This window comes from Sus scrofa, chromosome X, assembly GCF_000003025.6.
Source record: "Sus scrofa isolate TJ Tabasco breed Duroc chromosome X, Sscrofa11.1, whole genome shotgun sequence".
NCBI classification, from domain to species: domain Eukaryota; kingdom Metazoa; phylum Chordata; class Mammalia; order Artiodactyla; family Suidae; genus Sus; species Sus scrofa.
In genome coordinates this window covers 46891753-46911060 of record NC_010461.5, presented here as the reverse complement: position 1 = coordinate 46911060, position 19308 = coordinate 46891753, and the positions used below count along the sequence as shown (strand labels likewise).

General features: G+C 42.9%; 1 protein-coding gene across 1 annotated transcript in view; it reads left to right on the top strand.

Annotated features, from left to right (window-relative positions):
* FAM120C (family with sequence similarity 120C) overlaps nt 6829-19308 on the top strand; it is a 126329-nt gene continuing 113849 nt past the window's right edge. The window contains 2 exon segments of the mRNA XM_021080777.1: nt 6829-7183; nt 7186-7557. Of these exon segments, the coding sequence (XP_020936436.1) occupies nt 6860-7183; nt 7186-7557 (696 nt within the window). The 5' untranslated portion in view covers nt 6829-6859.

Here is a 19308-nt window from a genome sequence, read left to right as displayed (position 1 = left end):
AAGAAGGAGTCCCCTGGTACATGACCAATGTGCTTACTGCAAAGAAAAGGGACATTGGAAAAATGAATGCCCCAACCGTCCTGAGAAAAAGACCAAGGCCCCACCTAGCTGGTACCGATCTGAGCCATTCAGCACCAACCTGATTGGCCTAGCTGAGTCTGATTAGGGGGGACCAGGCTCTCTCCAACTGGGCCCCCAAGAGTCTATGGTCAGAATTCAAGTAGGGGGCCACCCCATAGACTTTATGGTTGACACAGGTGCCGAACTTTCTGTGGTCACACAACCTGTGGCTCCCCTCTCGGGGAAAGAAACCACCATTGTTGCGGCCACAGGTAACCAAACCCACAGGCCCTTCTGTGGTCCTCGACGATGTCGGTTAGGAGGCCATGAAGTAATACATGAATTTCTTTACCTGCCTGACTGCCCAGTCCCCCTAATGGGAAGAGACCTGCTGGCTAAAATGGGGACACAAATTTCCTTTTCTACTGATGGATCAGCCCAACTTAAATTGACAGAACCCCCCTCTCCTTTAATCATGGCTCTTGCTGTAAAAAGGGAAGAGGAATGGCGCTTGTACTCTTCCCCTTCAGAAATGGGGACCATTCCCCCAGAACTAGAGACTAAATACCCATTGGTTTGGGCTGAAGGAAACCCACCAGGACTGGCAAAATGCCATGCTCCTGTCTTGATTGATCTAAAACCTGGAGCTCAACCAGTAAAGCTACGACAATACTCAATTCCCAGAGAAGCTCGACTGGGAATCCAGGTTCACCTGGATAGGCTGCTTCAGCATGGACTGTTAATAAAATGTCAGTCCCCTTGGAACACCCCTTTACTGCCCGTGAAAAAACCAGGAACACAGGACTACCGCCCAGTACAGGACTTGAGAGCCATAAATGAAGCAACAGTCACATTACACCCATCCGTCCCTAACCCATATACCCTGCTAGGGCTGATCCCCTCCACTGCTAAGTGGTTTACTTGCCTGGACTTAAAAGACACTTTTTTCTGCCTCTGGGTGGCACCTGCCAGTCAGCCCTTGTTTGCTTTTGAATGGGAGAATCCACATACAGGGACAAAGGAACAGCTCACCTGGACTAGACTCCCACAAGGATTCAAAAACTCTCCCACTCTTTTTAGCGGCGCCTTAGCTGCTGACCTGGCTGAATTTCCTGGACAAAAACTAGGCTGTGTTTTTTAGTACAGTATGTTGATGACCTCTTACTAGCTGGCACCACGGAGGTTCAGTGCCTAGAGGGAACAAGAGCTCTCCTTTCCCTACTGATGGAGGCAGACTATCGAGTATCAAAAAAAAAAAAGGCACAAATCTGCAAAAAAAAAAAAAGTATCTGGGCTTCGACTTTATGCGGGGCCGACAAATGCTGGGGACTGAAAGCAGGCAGTTTGTGCCATTCCTGTCCCTACCACCCGCCGGAAGGTTCGTGAGTTCTTAGGGACAGCAGGATTCTGCCGGATATGGATCCCCGGGTTTTCAGACCTGGCCAGGCCTCTGTATGAGGCTCTAAAAGGGGAAGAAAAGGCTCCCCTTGAATGGGGACCAAGCCAGAGACAGCATTTCAGACAATCAAAACCAAACTCACTGAGGCTCCAGTCTTGGGACTTCCTGATGTAACCAGAGAATTTAACCTTTTAGTTCATGAGAAAAATGGGATGGCTTTGGGAGTCTTAACTCAAGAATTTAGGCCTTGGCAGAGGCTAGTGGCATATCTGTCTAAACAAATTGACTCAGTTGCTGCCGGATGGCCTCCCTGCCTCCGAGCGCTGGCAGCTACCACCTTGTTGGTAAGAGAGGCTGACAAGTTGACCCTGGGACAAAACCTCAATGTTAAAGTCCCACACTCAGTTGTAACCCTAATGGATACCAGGGGCCACCATTGGCTCACACATGCACGAATGATTCAATATCAAGGGTTACTATGTGAAAATCCACGGGTAAAACTGGAGGTTGTACGAACTCTGAACCCAGCCACTTTTCTGCCAGATGAAGCGGGGCCCCCAGACCATAATTGCCTGGAGGTACTAGATGAGGTGTTTTCCAGCAGGCCTGACTTGACTGATCAACCACTCCAAAATCCTGACCTGGTTTTATATACTGATGGCAGCAGCTTTATGGAGGATGGGAAAAGGATGGCAGGATATGCTGTGGTATCTGACTTAAAAGTGATAGAAGCAGAGGTGCTTTCTCAAGGCTGGTCAGCACAGAGAGCAGAATTATGGGCCTTAATCAGAGCACTGGAATTCAGCTGAGACCAGTGAGTTAATATCTATACCGATTCACGATAGGCCTTTGCAACTTTACATGTCCATGGAGCCTTATATAAAGAAAGAGGGCTCCTCACTGCTGAAGGAAAAGGAATTAAAAACCAGGCTGAAATCTTAAAGCTCCTAGAGGCAGTATGGGAACCTAAAGAAGTTGCAGTTATCCACTGTAAAGGCCACCAAAAGGGGGATGACCCAGTGACAAAAGGAAACCGTAGTGTTGATACAGCTGCCAGACAGGCAGCCCGGGGACAACAGCCAGACAAACCTAAGGTCTTGCTGGCCCCAGAAGTGCCAGCTGTCCCCAGATATTCTCCAGAGGAAGAAAAATGGATAAGGGAGGAAGGGGAAACTAAAACTAAAACGGGGTGGTGGGTCACATGGGACCACCGAGTTTACATTCCAGAACAGCTGGCCTACAAACTAGTCCGCCAAGAACATGAGCTAACCCACATGGGCAAAACTGCCTTAGAGACCCTACTGGGCCGGTACTATCTCATTGCTTCTCTTCCTGCACTCTGCTCCTCTGTCTCCCAAAGATGCATAACCTGTTTACAGAATAATGCCCGCCAGGGGCCCCACAGACCAGCTGGGGCACAGCACTGCGGACTGTCCCCATTTGAGGATATGGAAGTGGACTTTACTGAGGTCACCCCTAGTAAGGGGTACAAATATTTACTAGTTTTTATCTGTACTTTTTCAGGATGGGTAAAAACCTTCCCTACCCAAACTGAAAAGGCAAGGGAAGTAACCAAGGCACTCCTGAGAGACATTATTCCCAGATATGGGATGCCTCTGACCATTGGGTCAGATAATGGACTGGCAGTTGTGGCTGAAACAGTACAACAGGTGGCAAAAGCTTTACAGATCCGATGGAAACTACATTCTGCTTATCACCCTCAAAGTTCAGGGAAAGTAGAACACATCAACCGAACCCTTAAACAGACACTGGCAAAGTTATGTCAGGAAACTGGCTTGCCCTGGATAGACATGTTGCCGGTGGCCCTCTTAAAAGTGAGATGCTCACCCCGAGCGGGAATAGGATTCTCGCCATTTGAAATCTTATATGGAAGGCCACCTCCACTAATCAGTTTAAAAGGAAGCACCAGGGAGTTGGGAGACTTGGAACTACATAAACAATTACAAGGACTGGGGCTCACTATTTTTCGGATACATAAATGGATCACAGACAGAACACCTGTGTCCTTAGGTATAACAGTACACCCCCACAAGCCGGGGGACCAGGTGTGGATAAAGGACTGGAAAAAGGAGCCTTTGAGGCCGGTATGGAAGGGCCCCTATACTGTAATTCTAACCACCCCCACTGCTCTTAAAGTAACAGGAATAGATGCTTGGACCCATCATTCTAGAGTTAAACCGGCTGGCCCAGCTGACGACCGTGGAGAGTGGGAGACTGCCCTTAATCCGGAGAGACCTCTTCGCCTGACAATACAGAGAAGGAGACGAAGATCTCAAAGCCCTGCTCTGACTGCACCGGAAGCTGGTCAGTCAACGCACGGCTGAAGCTTGAGAAATTGGCTGCCTGTGAGCCCAAATGGAAGGAGGGTTTCAAAATAAACATTCACATTGACGGAAAAGGCCTTGACCCTGGAGCTGTGCTACATTTCCAGAGAATCACGTTTGTGCTCCAAGGTGCCTCTCACAGGGTCTTTCATTCCTTTTATAAAGAGATAAAAAACACCCCACCTCCCATTCCGGCCACAACTAAGAACTTGTTCTTAGCCCTGGCAGAAACTATTGCACAAATTCTCAAGGTCTCCTCTTGTTATGTATACGGGGGAACAAACACAGGAGACCACTGGCCTTGGCAAGCCAGAGAACTGGACCCATTAGAACCTCATAATGAGACTACATACCCCCAACTCACCGATGGGGTGTGGCTCCTCAGAACTGCTATTATTGGGAGAAATTGTCTTGCGAGGCGGGGAGGACGGTTTAATGTTTCAGTTGGAAGCCTAACATGTTTAGGCCTAAGGTATTATAATCTGACTGCCCAAAAGACTCAATGGTGGTCATCCTCCAATCTCTCAGAGCCCAAACCTAATCCCTTGTCTAACTTTTCCCTCCTTTGACAAGCATGGAAAGATATCACTACTAATATCCAGTGGTGGGCACCAAAGGGATTATATTGGATTTGTGAAAAAATGGCCTATTCCATACTCCCCCCAAATTGGGCTGGGACATGTGTACTGGGAACAATCAGACCCTCCTTCTTCCTGCTCCCACTGTCACTAGGGGAACAACTGGGAATTCCTATATATAGGGCACAGGGTGCCCAGAGAGACCGGAGGGCTCTCCAAATTGGAGACTGGAAAGATGATGAATGGCCCCCAGAACGGATAATTCAATATTATGGGCCTGCCACCTGGGCAGAGGATGGCTTTTGGGGATATCACACCCCTGTCTATATGCTGAACCACATCATCAGACTACAGGCGGTTTTGGAACTTATAACAAATGACACTGCAAGGGCCTTGACTATATTGGCCCAACAATAAACTAAAATACACAGTGAAATCTACAAAAATTGCTTGGCCTTGGATTATCTACTTGCTTCTAAAGGAGGGGTTTGTGGAAAATTTAACTTACGTAATTGCTATCTACAAATAGATGACACCGGAAAGGTGGTAGAAGAAATTGCTGACCTCATGACTAAACTTGCCCATGTGCCTGCACATCCTTGGAAAGGACGGGATGCAGACAGTCTCTTTGGTAAATGGTTTTCTTGGTTGGGAAAAATTAAGACAATGGTCGGAATAATCATGGTTATACTCACAGGGTGCCTACTTATTCCCTGCCTTGTACCTCTCCTGATAAGTATTATAAAAGGTTTTATAAAAACCATGCTTTAAAAAAAAAAAAAAAAAACAGCCTCTACTAATTAGGGGTACCAAAGGGTTCTGACCGATGATGATCTGTAAAGGGTGCAGATGCACCCTGAACATCAAGAGGCGGGGAATGAAATGGAGTTTTAACTAAAGGACAACCCCCCCCTTGGCTAAGAAGGCAGCTGAAAGCCTTTCCAGCTGTGCTCATCACTATACCACCCTTCCTCTAATAATGTAACAACTGTGTGTCCTATGTCCAAGCCAGAAGCCCTGCTAATCAGGTACCCAACATTGCGTATCAGTTCTGCTTCTGTAACCTTGCCTGCTCAGTTTCTTAGGGAGGAACACTGTCTGCTTGGGGATGGGGGGAGGTCCGGGATGCTTACATGGGAAAATCAAGACCTTGTAGTGTATAATAGTTACTGAGAACAAAGACCTGGTGCTCAGACTCTGGAGGTGACTCCTCTGAGCCCACACTGGTGCTGAATAAAACTTGCTTTTCCATATCTCCGAGTGCTGTTTGTCTCCTTCCGTTGCCACGGTTTTTGCGGTTTCCGCAACAGAAACAGTGGGCCCCAAAAGCCAGTCAGTCAAAGACTGGTGCTCTATCAGAATCAACTGAGGAGAATACTGAAAATAATTTTTTTTAAAGATTAAGATTCAGTACGTCTGGAATTGGAGCCCTTACTGCTATTTTGTGAAAGCTCGAGACATTGATTCACAATGTTTGCAAACAAAGGTCCTAACATTGTAGGACAGGGTAGTTCAGTGAATACCAGAAAGGTACAACTTGTAGTTTAATTTGTGTAGGAGCTTATCTCCCTGATCAAAGAGATCCTGAATACAATCGATTTCACTTTGTCTCTGCATTGGGCAAATAAGTTTAACCATTCATAAATTGGGTCCAACAACTCTTCTTCAAAGAATTACAGTAGCTAAAGGTTAAGGGATTGTTACAGAAATATTTATGGTTAGTATTTTTACATTTCATATATGTCCTTTCTCATTCATTAAAAGCTAGTCCCTTCCTCCGAAGGAAAATTCTTCCTCCTGGGGAATTTTAGCACACTTTGGCTGAATTCAATTAATCCACTCTACTTCCTTTCCCATGATGCATCATTCCAGCTCCTCCGCCCCGCCTCCTTTTCTGGCAAAGTAATAACCTAAAGCAATTCGGTGAAGGGCACAGTTGGAGTGCAGATCCTAAACGCATAGCACGCCCCTCCCCTTGAGCCCCAGTGAACGCAGTAGTAGACAGGGATGGTAATCTTGTTCCAACATTGTACCCCGAGGCCGTAGAAGAGACTACAACTCCCAGGATGCCCCGCCGCCCCGCCCCGCTCCCCCTCCTCCAGCTAGAAAGTGTGTACCATAGAGAAGAGGAGGCAACATGGCTCCCGGAGGTGGAAGGAAGAGGTTTCACCCCTTTTGAAGAGGAAGAGCAGCCGGAGAGGGACAGAAAAGAGAAGTCACTAGAGCCCGTCATCGCTTTTATCCTTCCAGCCTCTCCAGCGTCCGGTCGGCCTCATCCCTCCTCTCCACCCAAATCCAATCTGTGGTCTCCTCCCCACCCCGCCCTCATTTCCCCGCTCGCTCACCCCTCCCCTCGGGACGCCTTTTCCCGCCCCTCGCCCCCCGCGGAGTGCGCACGCGCCCGCCCCCAGCTTCGCGCCCAGATCGCTGTCTAGCCTGCTCGCGCAGCCGCCGTCTCCTCTGCCCACCGACGAAGCATGGGCGTCCAGGGCTTCCAAGAGTTCCTGGAGAAGCGCTGTCCCGGGGCCGTGGTGCCCGTGGACCTTCTCAAACTCGCGCGCACGGTCTCGCGCCAGCAGCAGCAGCACCAGCATCGCCAGCTGCCGCCTACGGCAGTCCTAGCGCCCGGGGCTCCACGCGCCGCCAGAGGCTCCGCGCCTCTGCAACCGCCGCTCCCGCCCGCCGCCTTCGGTGCCTACTCCGGGGGCGCAGGGCCAACTCGACACCATCACCCCGCTCACCACTTCCACCACCACGGCCAGGCGCACCCGGGGCTGCACCCGCCGCCGCCGCCGCCGCCGCCCCCCCTCCGCTGCCCGGGGCCCGGGTGTTGGTGGACGCGGGCTCGGCGTTGCCGCGGCTTTATGGCGGCTACCAGACGGATTGGGTGTGTGGCGGCCAGTGGAACGCCATGCTGGGCTACTTGTCAGCGCTCTGTCAGGCTTGTGCCTATCCCGGCGGCGACGGCCTGGAGCTGGTGGTTATGTTCCCCGGGGGCCTGGGCAAGGACCGGCTGGCCGAGTGGGGCCGTCGGTGCCAGGCCGAGCGGCAGACAGCGCAACTGATCGTGGGACACGTGGGCAACAAGGGCACCCCTCCTCCACGGGCCTGGTTCCTGCCACCGGCCTGCCTGAGCCACTGCGTGAGGCTAGCGCTCATCCGCTTCCGGGTCAAGGTGAGGGAGGGGCCGGATCTTAAATAATACGCCCATACCTATTCCCTCCCAACTAAACACCTAACCACCTACCCACTTACCTGTCTCCCATCTGCCCATTCACCGCCCAATCAGCTAACCCACTTGCCTAACTACCCTCGATCATTTTATGCATCTACCCAACCCTTCATACCATCCCCTACCGATTCGCTCACCTACATAACCACACCTCTCTACCCATGTCATCCCAATAACCCCCTTTACCTTCACTTAATCCAAATGGCCTATTCCTAGGTTTTAGCAGAATTTCTTTGTAGCCCCATCTTTCTCCTGTTGTCTTCTGCCTCAAGCTGAAATTCCTTTTTTCCAGATTTTCCAGTTGACCTCCCTCTTTGTCTTTTTCCAACCTTGCAGCAAATCAATTAAACGTGCTAATTGAACACCTTTCTCTTACAAACTTTTACCTGAGTTTTGAACCAGTGCTTCTTTCTCACCCATCTGTGTAGCCTTTTTCATTTCAACATGTTTCTACCTCATCTTTCTTTAGCCTAAACAAAACCCACTAATTCAGTCACTTTTCAGCAAGGTGTTAACCTACTCAGAGGAAGGGATTTAAAAGACTTGTGAGACACGGTTCCTGCCCTTGGAAAATCAAATATATACACATGAAACATTTATTTAATGGTATAAATGTGTATGTAATTATGCTTTATGGTACAGGTTATAAGTACAGTACCTGTTTTGTGTGAGAATATGGGAGGATATCGGTATGCTAAAATGGGCAGAGGAAGCTACCTTGAAGAAGTTGGACCTCACCTGGGTCAAGGATGAATTGGATTTGAATTGGTTACAGGTTTGGGAAGGTTTCTTTAAATGGAAGAAAGAAAATGAGCAGAAGCAAACAGGCATATCAAGTATGTGAGGCCCTTTGGGCAATTCAGTACAATCTCTGCATGTAGTTGGTCACTGCATATGGGGCCTGGGGAACAGCTTGGCAGCATCCCCAGTTCTTGGCACAACTGCTATTGCTCTGTTGCTTTCCCATACTCTTAGGTTTCAAGTTCCTACGTGTAGGGAATAGCAAGGCTTGAGAAGTAAAGGAGGTGGGCAGGAAAAAGAAAAAGTTGTACAGGGTTGGATAGGATGAAACCACAAGCCCATTCCCCAACCAAGGCTCTTAGAGATGTACTCATTGTCAGAAGACAGGACATGGAATTGTGGGAATCATAAACTAAATAAATGGTGCTGGGTAGAATAAGGAGGAAAAAAAAAATCTCAGCTGAGAGAATAAAAGACCTGCATAAAGATACTTGCAGTGGCCATAGAGTTTGTGACTAGAATCCAGTCATGCTAGATTCCTTGTGCCCAGCATCTAATCTATGCCTAGGCCGGGATAACTGTTTTTTTTAATAATTGAAGAAAATCCAGGAGTTCCCGCTGTGGTGCAGTGGATTAATGATCTGGCTTGTCTCTGCGGTGTTGCTGATTCAGACCCGGGCCCTCTGCAGTGAGTTAAGGATCCAGAGTTGCTGCAGCTGTGGCATAGGTCACAGATGGGGCTCAGATTTGATCCCTGGTCCAGGAACTTACATATGCCGTGGGTTTGGCCATAAAAAAAAAAAATCCATCTTGAGCTACCTCAAACATACAAACTAGAAAAAAAATATTTATCAGACACTTGTTTGCTTACCCTTCTGACTGAGCATTTTTCAGTATACTTCATTCATACCCATTCTTTCCACTTTGTTTTCACTGCTAATACCTGAACTTTAAGGACTTGTTACCTCATTGTCATTATTAACTTGATTGCTGGCAATAGTGACTAACAATGATGGAATGCTTACTATGATCTGTGAAGCAGTATTATCTGTTTTTCAAAAGAGGAAACTGAGGCACGGGAGGTTTAGAAACTTGCCCAAAGTCAGCCAGCAATAAATGGTAGAGCTGGGATTCTGGGATTCCTGCCCAGGCAGTCTGGCTCCAAAGCTCATGCTCTTTAACAACGGTGCTCTAAGATGAATCTAAAGTGCCAGTGTGATTAAATCATTCCCATACTGGACTAAAGTCTTGTTGGCTCCTGGGTAAAGACAGGTCTGGGCCATTCATTTATATTATTCAGTTATTGAATGCCTGCCATAGGCTAGGTGCTATGCTGGTTGCTAAGGATTCAGAGGGAAGTAAGGGGGTCCCTGCCCTCAAGGAGGTCAGAGTTTAGTAAAAGAGACGGACTGAAAAAAAACTTGCAGATACTGTGAGCTAATTCCTAATGATGGAAAATGTGGCCCCAGTAAGAGTCATACTTAATTCTGGGTGAGGATGTGAAAATTGGAGGAGTTTTCACAGATTGGTGGTACCAAGACTTGAAGAGGGCCGGGAAGGATGGTTCAGATAGACAAGAATGTGGAGACCTAAAATGGCATGCTGTGAGCTCTGAATAGATTTTAGTTGGAGGTTGGCAGGAAAGTTGATTTTGTGGTTTTCCAACTTTTTTGTTCATGCACTCAATGAAAAATTCTGAAAAGCAATTCTAAAATGGCCTACCGAGATTCTTCATTACACAGTCTCATTTTTAAAATCCCAGCAGTTCATAAAAAGTAAGATGGATTGGATAGATGGATTGGTAAGTGATAAAGCAAAATAGTAAATACGGTATAATCTCAGTCATGAGTGTTCTAATGTTCACTGTGAAATTATTTCAACTTTGCCATATGTTTAAAGCTTTTCATAATAAAACCTTGAGGAGAAAATTTCCCACCAGTCCTCTTCAGTCTTGAGTACCACTGTTTGGGAAATATATCAGTCTTATTCCACATGCTAGATTATAAACAGACTCTTTGCTCTTTTCATAGTCCCCATAATATCTTGTATAGTTTAGTTGCAGAATACATATTTTTTTTCTCTTAATGAAGATATTAGTGATCTTAACAGAATGCATTGTAGGTGTGACTTAAAAAGTGTGTAGTGGTGGCTCTTAATATAGTGAATTTAAGATTGGCTCCAAAATTGCATATGTAAAGTATCTATAGATGTTATCAGTGAGTGAATTTTTCTCTCCTGGTTCTGGTCAGTGATTGTTGTTGTTGAAGTGATGGAGAGCTTCCTGGTTTATAACAGACTTGAAAGGTATTGGTTAATAATTGATTGTGGTTTGCCTTTTTAGAGGAGTGTTCCACTATCTTGAAAATAGCAGTTTTTCACTTGGATGATCTGCATACCTACCATTTCTTTCTACCGAAATCACAGCAAAACCCACTACTATATTTCTCCTCCCGTTGGTTCTGTTCTTGAGGCTAGGCCACAAGATCAGTCTTTATCCCAATCTCAGTTGAAAATAGAGATGGAGGGATTAAATAAAAGATAAATTGCTATTTAGCTTTAGGCAGTTTAGGACTTCCCATGAGAATATTCAGTGTATATTACTCAGATTAATTTTGTCGTTTGGTTAGTTTCATTTGTACGTTCTGCAAACCTTTTTAAGTGGTAATAGCCAGTAGCAGAAAAATTAAGTAAAACCACAAATTGCTTCCCAATCTCTTGCAAAGGGTCTCAGAAGTAGAGCAACCCTAAAGACAGTTTTAGAATGTAGTTCAAGAGATGATATGGGATGGTTAATGGGATAAATGCTTTGTCTTAATGGTTAATATATACATTAAAAAAGTAATCAAATCCACATGAAATCCACAGTTTTAGAGCTATAATTCTTTAGAGGGGGCCAATTAAGGAAAAGTAAGTTGATTTAAAAAAAAAATAGTAAGTTGCAGTACTTGAATATGGCAGAAATCATGCTGATGATACATGAATAACTAAAGCTGGAGAAGTCTGGCCAAGAGCTGATGCCATTTTGTACATCTGTTCTCTAGAATACAGTATAGCAATGGCTGCTATGCCTCCTGATTATTTACTTGTCCTAAATCATAGACACATCCTGAAACATCAGTGGCTCTTCTAGATCCCCTAGTAGTAGGAAGAAATTGTCATAACTGTAATTATGACTACTTCTTGAGCACCAAGTTGTGTATAAACTGTTTTTTAAATACCTTGTTTAATCTGCATAAGCTTGCAAAAATGTATAGTATTCTTCTCATTTTACAGTCTAATAACCAAGGTCTAAAGCAGTAAAATTATTTTTCTTCAGTCTGGACACTAATAAGTGGTGCAATTGTTCTGGATCTATATTGCTTAAAGTCTGTTTCCACAATTCCACCACATGATTTCCTTTTTATACATTCTTATGTAAGATTGTACACTTTTATTTGCCATATACTATGTATAGATACATGAGGAAAAACAATAAGTAGATTTATTGCATGCTTAGTTTGCGCCAGCATTGCTAACTGTATAATACTGCCAGAACAAAGCAAATGTGTAAGCTAAGTGCCAAGTGAGTCATATAGCGATATTGTAGGAATTCAAAAGTAACAGTCTCTTTTCTTCATTTTAAGTCTCTCCTCTGGTTTCTTTAACTTTATAGCATATACAAATAACCCTTAAAAAACAAAAACTTCCCCTCTACTTTGTAATTCCCTTAAGCCATTATCCTTATCCCAGTTCTTCCCTTTTAACCATTATTCTTGAAAAAAGGAGACTGGATTAATTCCCATTACCTAGCCTATTGCCACTTGATAAGTGATGTTACTATTCGTAAGCCACCACATCCATTTCCATTCTTACCCTTGATTAGTCATCTTTGTGATAATTGACACTATTAACCCATCCTTTCCTTGAATTTCCTTCCTCGGACTCCATAATGTGGCTCACTTCTGATTTTTCTCATATATCTCCAGTTTTTTCTCCTTTCCTAAGTTATTCCTCCTCCTCCTACTGCTTCCTTAAGCATTGGTGCTCTCAAGGCTTCTGTCCAGGTCATATTTTTCTACAGTCATTTCCTGAACAGTCTCAAGAATTACTATGACTTTAAGTATTAATTATACGGAGTTCCCATTGTGGCACAGCAGAAACAAATTTGACTAGTATCCATGAGGATGTGGTTCGATCCCTGGCCTTGTTCAGTGTGTTAAGGATCCAGCGTTGCTGTGAGCTGTGGTGTAGGTCACGGATGTGGCTGGGATACCAAGTTGCTGTGCCTATGGTTTAGGCTGGCAGCTGTAGCTCTGATTTGACCCCTAGCCTGGGAACTTCCATATGCTTTGGGTGCAGCCCTATCAAGCAAAAAATAAATAAATGAATAAATTATAAAATGATGATTCCTATAGTTCTTTATCTACCCCTAACCTATCTCATGAGCTTCCAGCACATCTTTTCAGCTCTCTACTACTTGATATCTCAGGTCACTCACACTAAAAAATATCCGAGGTGGAATTCATTATTTTCCCCCAAACTTGTGGTACTTTTGGTGTTCTCTTTTTCTATAGGTGTCGTCTTTCATCCATTTCAAGCCAGAAACCATGGAGTCCGTCTCAATCTTTCACTGTCCTGTCATTTCCCATGTCCACTTGGTCACTAGATCCTTTGACCTCTGTCTGTCTCCTGAGTCCAGCTACTTCCATTCCCATTGCTGTTGTTCAGGCTTCCATCATTTCTTATCTGAACTGTGAAAATAGCCTCAACTTGTTTGCTTACCACTTTCTGGACTATAGTCCATCTTCTACATTGCTGTCAGAGATGTCTTGAAAACCAAAGGTGACTTTGTTCTATGCCTGAAGATACCCATTGACCACTTTTACTTACCCTACTAAGCCCAGACTTCTCAGCATGACAGACAGTGCCTTTCACAGTCTGATACCAAACTCTCTCCAGCCTTACTTAGTGCTTACCTTTGCCCACACCTTTCCAACCATTAAAATATCCCAACTATTCTGAACCTTTTTAGCTTCCTAGACATACCATGTCCTCTCACATAATGCTTTTCTATGTTACTTTTACCCTTGCATAACAAATTCCTACTTATTCTTGCTCAAAAGTTATCATTTTGAAATCTTTCCTAGCCAAGGTGAATGATGCCTTCCCTTGTGCCACCAGGAGGGCTTTTTAAAAACTCATTTTTTTGTCTCATAGTATTTTCATATCACATTTTGACTCTCTTTTTTTTCCTCCATGCTATGTGTTACGTCCCCAGAACTTATTTATCTTTATGACTAGAAGTTTGTATATAATTATCTTTTAATAGAGTTCCAAAAGGGAAGAGATTTGCTCCAGGGCTTGACACATTATATATAATAATGGTTGTTGAAAGAGAGATAAGTTGATTGACTCATTGACTATAGAAGGCTTTGAAAGTCAGATAAGGAAGACTTTAGAACCAGTGTTTTATAATGTTATATGTTAATTCCATTACATATATTTACATATTTACAATTGACTCGATTCCAAATGGAATTGCCAAACTCTGTTAAGTAAAAATAAGTTTTGTAGCTGCTCAGCAATGCATTTATAAAATAAATTCCCCCTTGGTGGTGGTAGTAATAGCTACCACATGGGCCAGGTACCTCACATAGATTTATAATTTCATTTAACCATCATAACCACCCATTAGGATATGTATTAATCTACATTTTTTAACATCTAAACTAAACACAGGCTGAGCATAGTCACTGGCCCAAGGTTGCACTGTCGGAACATGGTTGAGCCAAGATATGAACCTAAATATATTTGACATTAAAATACTTCATCTTTAACATATCTCAATATAGTTGCATTTTAATAACTTTTACCAAAACACTTATTTAGTTTGTATAGCATAATGGCTAAGAACAAGGACCTTGGTTTTAAATCCTTGTTCTTCTACTTACTAGTTACGTGGGCAGGTTAACCTCGCTTTGTTTGCCTCAGTTTCCTCATGTGGAAGAGGAATATAGTAGTAATGCCTACATCACAGACTTTATTGTATTAAGTGATTTAACATAAGTACAGTGCTTAGAACATTACATGGTACAATTACTTTGATCAAAATATCTTGTGTGCCAAGTAGGTTGGGCATTGACATTTCATTCTCATGCCTTAAGCTTGGTATGGCATGGCATGGCCTGGCATGAAGGGTACTTCATGATATGCCTGCTGCCTCTGGCTTCATTTCACCCCATTTTTTTTATCGGGGCAATGAATGCTTTTCAGAATTTTTTGAGCACCTACTCCATGCCAGACCCTGTGCTAAGTAACATAAACTGTAGAATTCATTCATTCAACAAATGTTTTTTGGGCTCCTACTGTGCACCAGGCACAGCTCAGTATTGAGAGGATAAAGCAGTTGACCATAACAGACAGGTTTCTCACTTCATGAAATTTATATTCTAGTGGGAAAGACAGATAATAAGCAAGATAAAAAGACAAAGTAGTATTTTAGGTAGTATAGTAATAGCTATATAGAAAAATGAAGTATTTTGGAAAGTGAGATAAGGGAGTGTTGAGATCAGGGAGTACTCTAACCCTCAAGGAGCTCATAGTCTAGCAGGGGAGACAAGTAAGAATATAATAGCAATAATAGCCCCAAGGATCTTTTCTCTGGCCCTTGTCATAGGCTCAAGAACATAGTGGAAGTGACAGAACCATGATTTGCATATCAGACCCCAAAACCTTTGCCCTTTCATCTATACTACAAAGGAAATTACAAAGATTATGTGACAAGGATGGCAAACTGGTGGCCCTTCGCTGTACACATTTTTTTTAAGAACATTGATTTTCATTGATCAGTAGTGTACATCAGAATATAAAGACAAATGGGGGGTTGGGTTGAATATTAAGAAGGCAGCATCTAGGTGGATGATTTTTCACTTCTCTGTGAAAAATTTAACTTGCATTTTACAAAACACATTTCGTTTTTTTTTAACAAATACAAATTTGCTGTGAACATTTTAAAAATTATAAAATGTTACCAAGAATTCTTACTTTCCAACCCCTCTTAAAATATCAGATCCTCTGGCAACACTGATTGCTCTCTTTTGCTTACCCATATGGTCTTCATTTATTGGAGTCTCTACCACTCCATCATGTCTCCCTAATACGGTGACCAAGTGCCATTTGCCTTTCATGATAGCCATCTTCTACATGGCTCCCAGTGATTCCTGCCTCCTGGTATTCACACTGTTGATTAATCTACTCCCACCCACTGTGTGTCAGCTGAATCTAGTGACTTGCTAGTTTTTTCCTAATGAAAAAGCTACAGTAACAGTGACAAGATGTCATTTCCGAAATTAGGTTATAAAAACCTGCGACTTCCATCTTGTTTGCACCCTTTCTCTCTGGCTCTTCTTGCTTGATCACTCTGATGAAGCAAGCCCCCATGTTATGAACTATCCTATGGAGAGGCCCACATGACAAGTGACTGAGGGTTGCCTCTGACCAACAACCAGTGAGGAAATGAGGCCCTCAGTCCAATAGCCTGCAAGGAACTGAACTGCCAGCAGCTATGTGATTGAGCTTGGAAGCGGATCCTTCCCCAGTCAAGCCTTGAGATGACTGCAACCCCAGCTGGCACCTTGATTGCAGCCTGTGAGAGACCCTGAGCCAAAGGACCCAGTTAAGCCACGCTCATAGATACTTGAGAAAATAAATGCTTTTTTAAGCCAGTAAGTTTTAGGGGTAATTTGTTACACAGAAATAGATAACTAAAATGCCATTGATTGTTGTGCTTCTACTTTTTTATAGTACTTTTGAAGAACAAGAAATATTTCTTGTACCCATATCTGTGAAAAGTGAAAAATAAAAATTACCTATATAAGAAGATTATATATTTGAAGGAAAATCAAAGGAAGTCTGTTTCCTAATGGAAGTGATGAATATTCCCCTAAATAAAATGTGTTTGTTGAAAGACTATAGTTTAAGACACCATTTGAAAATAAATCATTGTTAAAAAAAAAAAAAGGATTTCCTGTCGTGGCACAGGGGAAACTAATCCAACTAGGAACCATGAGGTTGTGGGTTCGATTCCTGGACTCGCTCAGTGGGTTAAGGATGCCACTGATATTGCCATGAGCTGTGGTGTAGGTCTCAGACGCGGCTCAGATCTGGCATTGGTGTGGCTCTGGTGTAGGCTGGCAGCTGTAGCTCCAATTCAACCCCTAGCCTGGGAACCTCCATATGCCTCGGGTGTGGCCCTAAAAAGACAAAAAGAACAACAATCAATCAATGATTGTAAGAATTTGACCATTATGCAAGAATGATGAGTGCCAAAACAAAAAGAACTTTTAAAAAGGCTTGGAATTTCAGGAGGTTGTTTTTTAATATAGACAGAATTAATTAATACTGCCATGAAATTGTTATGTATTACATGAAAAAAATTGCCAGGGCTTGAAAGCCTTTTGTAAGTAGTAGTTTAAGAAAAGAGTGTCTGTTGAGAACAGCAAAATTTATGTCATAAATAAGCTTTTTTTTTCTTTAGTCTTTTTGCCTTTTCTTGGGCCACTCCCACAGCATATGGAGGTTCCCAGGCTAGGGGTCCAATCGGAGCTGTAGCCGCCAGCCTACACCAGAACCACAGCAACGTGGGATCTGAGCCGCATCTGTGACCTACACCACAGCTCATGGCAACACCAGATCCTTAACCCACTGAGCGAGGCCAGGGATCGAACCCGCAATCTCACGGTTCCTAGTCGGATTCGTTAACCACTGTGCCACAATGGGAACTCCCATAAATGAGCATTTGTAAAGGTAGTAGATACTGTTGCTCAGGATGTTAAAGATTGGTGGCTGAGGGAGTTACAACCACAATGTGTGGTTGTATTTGCTCATTCCTAGCAAAATTATGCCTTTGGGAAACTCATTTGGCAGGAGATAAACTGGCTGACTTTGCTGGACTTAGTTTCCAAGAAATGAATGTGATGGCCTGAATTACATTCCCCACATTGTAGAGTTGTCTATTGAATTCCAGAAAAGGATCTCTGACATTATATTTTTATGAAAATAAAGTAATATAGTTTGTTATGTTTACAGTGGATGTTACAGCTGGAGGCTACACCTCCTATTAGACCCCAGCCTGGAAACCTCCATATGCCACAGGAAGTGGCCCTAGAAAAGGCAAAATAAATATATATATATTGATGCAGTCTAACTCTTTTGGACTTTTTGGACTTGCCTGTCATAGGTACATCCAGAAACATCTGAATTTTGTTTGTTGAGAGAAGTCTTGAAGTTTTTACTATAGATTGGTTAAAATTAGTGAATATGACTACACATGGTCCTTCTGCAATAAACTGTTGGACTTAGGAAACTACAGTTTTTTTTCCAGAAATACTTTGCATGGACTTAAAGCTGTTCATTGTATTACTACATAGGATTCCACTTTTTGTGCAAGAATGTTCAAAATGAATCATGTCAAGAAGTGGTAATTAACATTGTGGTTTGCACCAAACATAGTTGAATGAATATTGCCTGGTGAATTATTAGATTCATGTCATGGAAATCTGTCCATAGGAGATTAATGGGCGTAGTTGAGGTACAGTACTGAAGATACTGAGAGAAAAAATGACTTATTTGGCATCCAAAAGGCATTCAACATAGGAACAAAGACTGAAATCATATATTTGACCTGTTTGGTTGACATTATAATTTATCTAGACACTTTGAATAAAATCAGAGTTGTTCAGAAATACCTTCACAATGTGTGGTTGTATTTGCTCATTCCTAGCAAAATTATGCCTTTGGGAAACTCATTTGGCAGGAGATAAACTGGCTGACTTTGCTGGACTTAGTTTCTAAGAAATGAATGTGATGGCCTGAATTACATTCCCCACATTGTAGAGTTGTCTATTGAATTCCAGAAAAGGATCTCTGACATTATATTTTTATGAAAATAAAGTAATATAGTTTGTTATGTTTACAGTGGATGTTACATTTTTGTAATGATTTCCTATGAAAGAATACTACAGTGCAGATATTGAAATACCATGCTATGGTACTGAAAGTGAAGTATGATGTGACTGAAATGCCAAAACTCTGCAAATATCTCAGAAGTAGTAACCCTAAATATAAAAAAACACTGTGCAAAATGTCTGTGTTTGGAAATGCCCACATTTCTAAACAGCTGTTTTCCATTATGAAATAGGCTGAAGGTAATCATTCCTAGTAAAAGGATTCAAGGCTAAATTCTTTATTGCATATCATAACACAAAAATATAAGACCTAACATTGACCTCTGGGTACATAGGAAAGGCATCAAACTTGTTCCAAGTCAAAGAGTAAGTCAGACACAAAAATGCAATTATTAAATTTTTTCATTTTCAACTTTTCTAAAAAATTTTGAATTTAAATTGTAAACTTCAATATTTCACATATTTATATTGTTAACTGTTAACACCCCTTGTGTAGTTTAGGAAAAAAAAATTTCCATTTCATAGATGAAGAAGTGACTTGCCCGAGATTTGCCCCACCACTTGAATTTGAGCATAGGACCAATGGATGCTGAAATTCCTGCTGTGTCTGCTGATTATAAAAGTTATTCTCAAAGTAGGGTTTCCAGTCCAAAGATGAGCCACAACAGATTAAATAAGTTGAAATCTTTGTTCGTACATGTGACAGGCAGTTTCACCTACAGAAATGGGCTGGCTCTTGGCAGCCTAAGACCAATTAAAGGTACTAAAATTTAGGTATTCATAAATTAAAATTAGCACCTTACTAGCCTTTACTTAACACTGCATCAATTCTACTACCTCTAGTTTGCCCACAGTATTTAATAGTAAAGATTCTGCCATGCGTGTGTATGTAGATAACTGGTACTCCTACCTTTGAAGAGAGGTCTACTTTGTTAATGTTGCCTTGAATTGGCTGCAGTTTTTGATTGCTGCTATTCTTAGTTTTTATTTGACATTATTCCTTAGCTTT